Source organism: Rattus norvegicus, chromosome 10 (assembly GCF_021556685.1).
Source record: "Rattus norvegicus strain SHRSP/BbbUtx chromosome 10, alternate assembly SHRSP_T2T, whole genome shotgun sequence".
NCBI lineage: Eukaryota > Metazoa > Chordata > Mammalia > Rodentia > Muridae > Rattus > Rattus norvegicus.
In genome coordinates, this window is record NC_141543.1 from 66354409 (window position 1) to 66363376 (window position 8968).

General features: G+C 50.4%; 1 protein-coding gene across 8 annotated transcripts in view; it reads left to right on the top strand.

Annotated features, from left to right (window-relative positions):
* Slc43a2 (solute carrier family 43 member 2) overlaps positions 1-5701 on the top strand; it is a 45391-nt gene extending 39690 nt beyond the window's left edge. For all 8 annotated transcript variants that reach the window (XR_015630385.1, XR_015630383.1, XR_015630384.1 and 5 more), the window contains 1 exon segment: positions 278-5701. Coding sequence is in view for 4 of the 8 variants with exons in the window: in NM_001439656.1 (NP_001426585.1) it covers positions 278-439 (162 nt within the window). In the remaining 4 variants the exon portion in view is untranslated.
* The last annotated feature ends 3267 nt before the right edge of the window (positions 5702-8968 follow it).

The window sequence follows — 8968 nt, forward strand, 5'->3', positions numbered from 1 at the left end:
CAAGCGCAAGGCCCTGGGTTCGGTCCCCAGCTCCGGAAAAAAAAAAAAAAAAAGAATGGTCCCAGTCCCAGCCCATTCCCTGGAGGCTGCTGAGTGGTACTTGGAGAACTGGGGGATTTAGATGCTGGAATGTGGATTGACAGCTGGGACCTCCTGAAACCTCCTCTTTAGTTTTCAGTCTTTTCTCTGCCCTCCCTTCCCCAATCCTTCATGTGCGGGAGGGTGCTGCCTTGTGTGAATGGAGCTCCTTCTGACAGCCCACTCCCCACCATCCCAGGTGAACGTGGGTCTGCTTGTCGTGAGCATGCTGGGTTTCTGCCTGCCACTTTACCTGATTTGCTACCGGCGCCAGCTGGAGAGGCAGCTTCAGCAGAGGAGGGAAGACAGCAAGCTGTTCCTTAAGATCAATGGCTCATCCAACCGGGAGGCCTTCGTGTAGTGGGCACCCGCGCCCACCGCCTCAGAGTTGTGGCCTCCTGCCTGTGCTTCAGTGACTGACTGCAGTCATCTCCCTGCCCCAGAGGATCCCGTGTGCTCCCTGGATCCTGCCCTTCACCACACTGGAGCCCATACTTCTTCAAAAAGCCCTGCCCCTGCCGTGGAGTGCTGGTGTGGAGGGACAGGAGAAGGCCTGGGACAAATGAACCTCCCACTGCCAGAAGCTGGGCTGCCCTGGCCTGGCTGTCACCCCAGGGGCTCTGGAGTCTTGGGTCTCCATGGAGCCAAGGGGACTTCTCCAGCAAGCATCTTTTTTTTTTTTTTTTCTTTTTCACTTATCTGGATTCTGCCTCTTGCCAAAGCAGAGGGGCCTGCCATCCTCTACCCACACTACCTGTCCCTGAGCTGCATGTCTACCAACCACACCCACCTGAGGACAAAGGCTTGCACTGTCTGCACTCCCCTAGCTTGGCCCCTTACCTCCCCTGGCCAGTCTGGCTGCCTGAGGAAGGAAGGACCCGCTTCCTGTTGTTGGTGCTAACCCCTTTGTAATCCCAACATCCCCACCCGCCCCCCTGTGGCTGGTCCCTGGCTCCTTTTTCCCTTGAAGGCCTGAGGAGAAGCCCCCCTGTCTGAGGCTAGGGAAGGAGTGGGGGGCAGAATATTTACACAAAGCCTCAAGAGCCATGTGTAAGGCTTCTTCCACAGGAGGTGGAGAAGTATATCTCTGCTGGCATGCTTTGTTCCAGGCTGCAACCTGAAGGGAGCTAAGGGGACACCACAAGGGCACCCTTCCACCCACACACAGCTGTTTTTCTGGGGTGAAAATAAGGCTGTGACTGGTAGACATGAAGAGCCAAGCCTAAGTAGGGAAGAGGATTAGTGAGTAACCGAGGGGCGTGTGTTTCTGTGGTACGTGTGTGTGCATGTGTATATATGGTAGGAGGCTAGCCCCAGAGGCTGCTTTTATCAGAGAGGACCAGACCAGAAGCCAGCGAGTCCTACAGCAGGCTCAAAATGGGAGAGTCAGCCTTGCTTTACGATGGGGACCTGTGCATGGCCGTGTGATCACAGTGCCCCCTGCTGGCAGACTCCATCAGGACACTGGAGCTGCTCATGTGGGAGAAGCCTAGCTGGCCTGCCTGGCTCACTAACCCATCTTACCTTGACAACTCCTAAAAACCCTGAGACCTCTTGGAGTGCCAAGAGGGATGCATTGGTTTTTAAGTTTATGGTTTCTCTTTAAATTTTATCATGATTCTTTTTATGAAGCAATAAATCCATTTTCCTGTTGGTAATGGGTGCCCTCCACACATACCAGTTGATTACTGTAGGTGCCTGTTTTATAATTGAGAGGAGAGACAGGGCAAGAGGTTCTGCCAAGAAGAAGAAGAAGAAGAAGAAGAAGAAGCCAGACATTGTGGCACACACTCTAATCCCAGCACTTGGAAAGCTGACGCAAGCAGAGAGTTCGAGGCCAGTCTGGTCTACATGGAGAAGTCTAGGTCTACATAGTCAGAGACTGTAGATGTTCTGCCAGTGACAAACCCAGCCCAGTCGCACCTAGGTGCTCACCATCTTCCTGAGTGATATGTCCAGGGAGGGGCATGGGCAAAGAGAAGCCCTGACTACCCTAGACTCCAGGGAAATGGGGCTGTGCAGAGGTGTGGGTTGTCCTTACTGCTAGCTATCCCAACTACACAGGCCAATCCAGAGCCTTCATATCTGTTTGCTGTCCCCTGTAACCCTAAGGGTTATATGGTGACTCCAGGAGAGTTGTAGGGTAAGTAGCACCTGGTGGAATGAGGGTAGAGACAGCAGAAATGCCCTCAGCCCAAGGACAGGCTCTGTCGTGGTCGTGGAGTGCCAGGTCTTGGCTTCAATCTGTTCAAACACTAGACGCATAACTCCCACAACAGTGAGCTAGTAGAAGTCTTTCTCTGAGGCTTCTCATGGCTCAGTGGTAGAGCTCATGCTTAACATGACTGAGACCCTAGGTTCTGTTTCCAAAAAGAACTGTATGTATATTTTCCAAAGCATCTCTCAGAACACTGGTCTGTGAAAATGTCTAGTCAAACATCAGTCAGGTATGCAGAGTTAAAGTCAGACCTGTCTCTTCTCAGCAGGGACCCACAGCACTTTCCCCATGAACCTTAGAGCTGGGTGTAGCACCGGGTGTGGTGTCAGAAAGATCTCTGAATTCAAGCCCAACAATGCTGTGAGTTCCAGGCGAGCCAGAACTAGTCAAAGAGACCCTGTCTTAAACAAACAAACAAAACAAAACAAAAAAACCCAAGTGTTTGCAAGGATGTGGAAATAATTGGAAGTTTTAGGCATTGCTGTCAGAATGGTAGAGCTGTGGAAATGTTGCACAGTCCCATAATGCCAGCACCAGGAGGCAAAGGGTGGCTTGCTCAGCCTGAGCTGAAGCCCTGCTTCACACACAAGGTTGTGGCATGCTGCTGAGTGGTGACGAACCACAGGAGCCATGCCCTTGCTGCATGTGTGACATGATAGCCACTTGTAGGAACTTTGTGGGAAATGTTGATTGGCTCTAGGGCTGAGTCTGGATGTAGTTCAGTTGGTAGCATGTTTGCCTAGCCTACCCAAAGCCCTGGGTTTGATACAGAGCCCTGAATAAAACTCGGCATGGCAGTACATGCCTATTATCCCAGCACTTGGGAGGTGGTGACATCAGAATTAAAAGTTCGGTAGAGCGCTTACCTAGGAAGCGCAAGGCCCTGGGTTCGGTCCCCAGCTCCGAAAAAAAGAACCAAAAAAAAAAAAAAAAAAAGTTCGGGGCTGGGGATTTAGCTCAGTGGTAGAGTGCTTACCTAGGAAGCGCAAGGCCCTGGGTTCAGTCCCCAGCTCCGAAAAAAAGAAAAAAAAAAAAAAGTTCAAGTCATCCTTGGTCACATAATGAGTTCAAAGCCAACCCAGAATCTAAGGATCTTCTAAAAAAGAACAACGAAAACAGATGGCAGAATGCTGGTCTCAGCTGTGTCTTGGTTTGGTTCTGGTGCTGCCCTGAGGTTAAGATGCCCCAGTGAGGAGGAGAGTAGCTTGGGGGGAACACTGACTGCTGACAGAGCCCCTTCGTGCTAGAGACATAGCTTCAGGTTGATGAGACATGAGCTGTGCAGCCCCAGCAACACTGGGGGCCACACTTTGGATCGTGATTCTGTAAGAGAATATCCTAGGATTGAGAAACTAGATGTGGGATGGAAAAGAGCCAACAGTACTTGAAGATGAGGGCCATGAACCAGTTGCAGAGAACAGAGGTGTGGCAAGCCAGATGAGTTCTCCCTAGTCACAAGGATTGTTCTGCCCTGACTTGGCAGACATGTTTTCATGTCTTTGAATCATGGTGGCAACCTAGAGTGGAGTAGATGCTTGGAGAAACAGTCCCAGAGGACTCTGCTGTGGCCCTCAGCCACTAAAGCATCCAAGGCCCTTGGCCAGAACCTCCTAGTGGAAGCAAAGAGCCCAAAGGGTACAAGCTCAGGATGGTTTCCATATCTTGGAGCCAACACTTTCTCAGGTTTGAGGCAAGCTATTTGCACAAGGGTCATTTGAGCCCTGGAGGCTGATGGGTCCTTGGAGGAATTAGTCCCTGATCCCTTCAACCCCAAGAGGAGTTGCCCCAAGATAGGCACAGAAGCACAGGCTAGACACAGGGAGAGGCACGGTGGAAGGGACAGGAAGTGACGCCAACCTCATGGTTTCACCAGGCGAGGACAGTCTTACTTGAAGCCCCTCCTTTGTGGTCTAGGGTGGATTCCCCTGGTCCTCTCCCCTTATGACTCTTTGCCAGGGCCTACTCACAGTTGGCTCCAACCTTCATTAAAGCCAAAGTATAGGTAGGCCCTTGGGGCCACCGCCTGTGTTCCGCCCCCTGCACTCACATCTAGAAGTTATGATCAAAACCTGTACATAGCCAGCCAGTGGTGCTGGCACACACCTTTAACTCCAGAGCTCGGCAATTGTCTCTTCACAGAGCAAGACTACGGGGGCTGTTACAGCCTCAACAGGACTCCCTAGGAAGAGCAGTACGGTTGTTGTGGGCTTTGGGGCATTGAGGGTGCCTTATCTGTGAAGTGACTAGGGCACAACCTAAGTGTAGTGACTCAGCTGTGAGGACAGGAACACCGAAGTGTTACGGGAGGGCTTGCTTATTCTCAGGCTCTAGCCCTTCCCTGGATTAAGGGTCAAGATGAGACTGTATCCCCATGATCTAACTCACCCTGAACCCTAGAGTATGGACAGAGTCTCCTGAGTTCAGGAGAGCCAATGTCCTCTATGTGGAAGGTATCATGGCTCTGCCAGCACAGCCACCATCTGTGCCCCTTGGTCCCTGCAGTGAGTCATTCTAACATGGATATATCCGAGATAGGACTGCAGGTCATTTCCTAACCTTGACTGTTCTCTGAGGAAAGCATGTGGTTTAGCAGCCACCCTACATTCCCAGGGAAAGCTTGAGTCTCATTTTCTCACACAAAATGGAGGCATCTGTGCTCTCACAGTGTGGCTAAGGGGACCTGTAGGTAAGTCGTACAAACAGCAGTGTGTGCAGCACGCAGCAGAAACCTAACCACCAGGACCCTGGAAAAAGACAGACAGCATGGGGAGCCAGGCACCCCCTCTCAGACAGGACACTGACATAAGGGGACTGACCATGCCAGACTGGTGGCCAAATAAAGAAGGTACTGACCTCGGTCCCTTCGGAACTTGTCTTACAGAGAAGCCTTAAGTCCCCTTGTCTGTTTTGTCTTTCACGTTTTGGTAAGAGGCTTGGCCAAAGAGTCTTGGTGTCTAAAGTCCCAGCCCTGGGGTGGCACTTCTATACCGCCTTTTTGAATGACTGCTTGGCCAGGCGTGTGTGTGTGTGTGTGTGTGTGTGTGTGTGTGTGTGTGTGCGCGCGCGAGTGTGTGTGAGTGTGTGATCTGGTGTGTCTGTTGAGAGAGATGTATAGGTGTGCCTGTGTGCTGTAACACCGGGAGGCAAAGGAAAGGCCCATGGTGTCCCTTTCTGTTACTAGGAGCATCTAGGCAGGTCAGAATGCAGGCCACATCAAAGACCCAGACCAAGCCTTAGAGTGAGGCCTGAGGGTGTGTTCTTCTGTTCACCAGGGTCACTTAGTGTCACTGATAACTCAGCAGCTGACCTTGGCTCTTCCCTGTCACTCTTACTGTTCCTAGCCCCCAGCATACTCCTTGGCACACAGTAAGCACTTAATAAATGTATGACAAGAATGACTACGAACTCTTCCTCTGTGGCTTCCTTGTCTCTTTCTGCCTGGATCACACCACTCAGACTCCCTGCCCCTAATGAGAAGCGTGGTTCTCACTGCTGCTGGAGTGGAGGGGGCCTGAAGCTCAGGAGAGAGGGGACAGTCAGAGGGATGCTGGGCAGAGATGCAAGGATGGGAGGCGAGGCCTGCAAGCTTGGAAGGTGGCTCTGCCCCCCCCCCCCCATCTTTTGTTGTCACCATTCCCCACCCCACTTTGGATGGAGTCAATGTCTTTTTTTTTTTTTTGGATGGAGCAGACATCTTTCTCTCTGGTATGAGCAGAGCCACAGTATAAGTCTGTGACCTCCACCTCAAGGGCAAACCAAGTCTTGGGGACTACAGCCCACTTACAGAGACAGCCAGTTACTGTCAGGTGGAATGTGTCCCAGGGGCCAGGTCTGATATATTTTCCCCCCTGAGAAGCTAGGAATCCTGAGTTTTATGTAAAATGTCATTCTTTTCAAATGTTAGCTCAATAGCTGCTTTCGGTGTTTTAACCCTGTGTAGGCCAGTGTGAGAGGAGACGGGAAGCAAAGCGTCTCCCTCACTGGATGCCAGGGCCTCCAGCCGGTGTTGCCTCCAGCATCACGGGGTTTTGGTTTGTCTTGCATTTTAATTGTTTCTATTTTATTTTTCCACCAGCCTGGTCCACAAGGAATACTATTCAGAGACAGCAAATGGGTTAAACACCTGAATCTAATTCCCGAGGGGCACAAAGTCTCCATTTGGTGACAGAATTGTCATGGACACTTAGCAGCTTACTCTCAAGTCTGCCAACTCCTGTGCCCAGTCCGATCATTTGGGCAGCCAGAATCATGGGTGACGGGGCCGTTTGTTTTCATTTCGTTTCTTTCTGTAGTACCGGGACAGAACTCAGGGCCTCAAGCACACAAAGAGCCTCACCACTGAGTTCCTGCAGCTTCGTCTGCCCTTTGTCCGGGGTCTACCTACCATCACAAGGAATGTTCCTTGAGAGCTGGCACAAGCTCTGTCTTGGTCATCACGATACCTCTGAGGACTCAGCCTGTGCTGGTGTGAAATAGCTGCCCAGTAAACACGGTGGGGACGAAATTTAAAAGGACAGAGCCAGGTGTGGTGGTTAGAGCCTGCCTGTGATCTAGCTGAGGCAGGAGCAGGGTGGAGGATCATGAGTTTGAGGCCAACTTGGACTACAGAGGGAAACCCTGTCCTAAAGCTAGAGAGAAGGAGTCGGGGAAACAGACTAGTTGGCCAGCACAGCCTGACGGGCTAGGCAGAGGCAGTGCAGAAGATGGAAACAGTGAAACACAGTCCTCGGGAGATAGGAAGAGATTGGTTACAGGTGTGGCTGTAGCTGAGGCTGTAACAAGGTCCAGCCAGCCAGGGGAGACTGCAGGGGCAGAGCCAGGAGATCCAGAGAGACAGAGATGAAGGGGCCAGCGGTGGAGGGAGGGAGACATGCCCAAAGAAGGCTGTTGCAAAGGGAAGGTAAAGGAGGGCTGAAGGTTTGCTCCCCAGAGTCTAGTAACAGGCATTCAGTGGGGAGGGAGTGAGGTCACTCCTGAAAGAGAGACGCAGTAAGGAAGGAGATGATGGGGCTGGAGAGATGGCTCAGCGAGTTCCAGGACAGCCAGGGCTACACAGAGAAACCCTGTCTCAAAACAGCAAAAACAAAAACAACAAAAACAAAAAAGTAAGCAAATAGGGGTGGTGGGAGAGGTGGCTCAGAGTGGTTAAGAGCACTTGTCAAAGACCCAGGTTCAGTTCCCAGTGCCCACAGCAGGCAGCTTACAACCACCTAGAACTCCTGCCCTAAGGGATCCAACACCCTTTTCTGACCTCAAGAACCTGTACATATGTGGTATGTTACATATGCTCAGAAATGCACATATACACAAGATAAATAAAAATTTTTTAAAATAATTTTTATTGTAATTTGTGTGTGTGTGTGTGTGTTTGTTTGTGTGTGTGTGTGTGTACATGGATATGTGCACATGAGTGAGGTTACTCTCAGAGGCTAGAGGTATTGGACTCCCTGGAGCTACAAGCAGTTATGACTTACCTGACATAGGTTCTGGGAACTGAACTCAAGTTCTCTAGAAAAGCAGCCAATGGCTCTGGGCTGAAGGGATGGCTCAGTGGTTAAGAGCACTGGCTGGGACCAGAGTTCAATTCCCAGCATCTACCTGGCAGCTCACAGCTGTCTGTGACTCCAGTTCTGATGCCCTTCTCTGACCTACTTTGTACCAGAAACACGGTGGTACACAGACATACATGCAAGAAAAACACCCATACCCAGAAAATCATAAGATAATTAGAAATAACATGGACTGGTATCACATGCTGCAAACACTGCTCTAGGCACACAGGTTCCTCTAGTGAGTCCCTGCAAGCCCACTATGTAGGCAAACATCACTGTCCTCATTTCATAAATGAAGAGGTTAACTTGCCCAGTGTCAGGTAGGAAAGTGTTAGGGCTGGGACTCTTGAGGCATCAGGCCCTTGGGATGTCGGTTCGGAGGAAGCTGTAGAGCGTGGGGCATGGTTACAGACAGTGTGGATCTTGCATCTGAAGGCCTGTGCCTGGGTGAGCCAAACTTGCTAGGGTAAAAGTGACCTGGGAAACAAAGTTGGGGGCTGGAGAGATGGCTCAGTGGTTAAGAGCACTGACTGCTCTTCCAGAGGTCCTGAGTTCAATTCCCAACAACCAATATGTGGCTCACAGCCATCTGTAATGGGATCTGATGCTCTCTTCTGGCCTGCAGGTGTACAAGAAGACAGAGCACTCATATATTAAAAGGAAAAAAGAAAAGAAAAGAAAAAAGCTAGGTCATCCTTAGCTATACAGTAAATTTGAGGTTAGCCTGGACTACATAGAACAGACAAAACAAGATTTGGGGGGAGGGAGTAGTATAAAAAAAAACTCGCAAGGCCCTGGGTTCGGTCCCCAGCTCCGAAAAAAAGAACCAAAAAAAAAAAAAAAAAAAAACAAAATATATAAAACAATATAAAACAAACAACTACAGGGATTTTATTTACTGAATTTCTCTTTAAAAATATAACGCTACAAATTTAGAAGGGGAAATTGGAGTGGGATCTACAGAGGGCTAATCTAAAGAAAGTAAGACTGCAACCTGGTGTGGCTGTTTGTGCCTGTAACCCCATACTCCCGAGGCAGGAGGGTCACTGGTCCCTGCCTCAAAACTCCTTCAAGGCAAACCTGGACTACATGGTGAGGCTCTGTCATGCTGGGAGGCAGT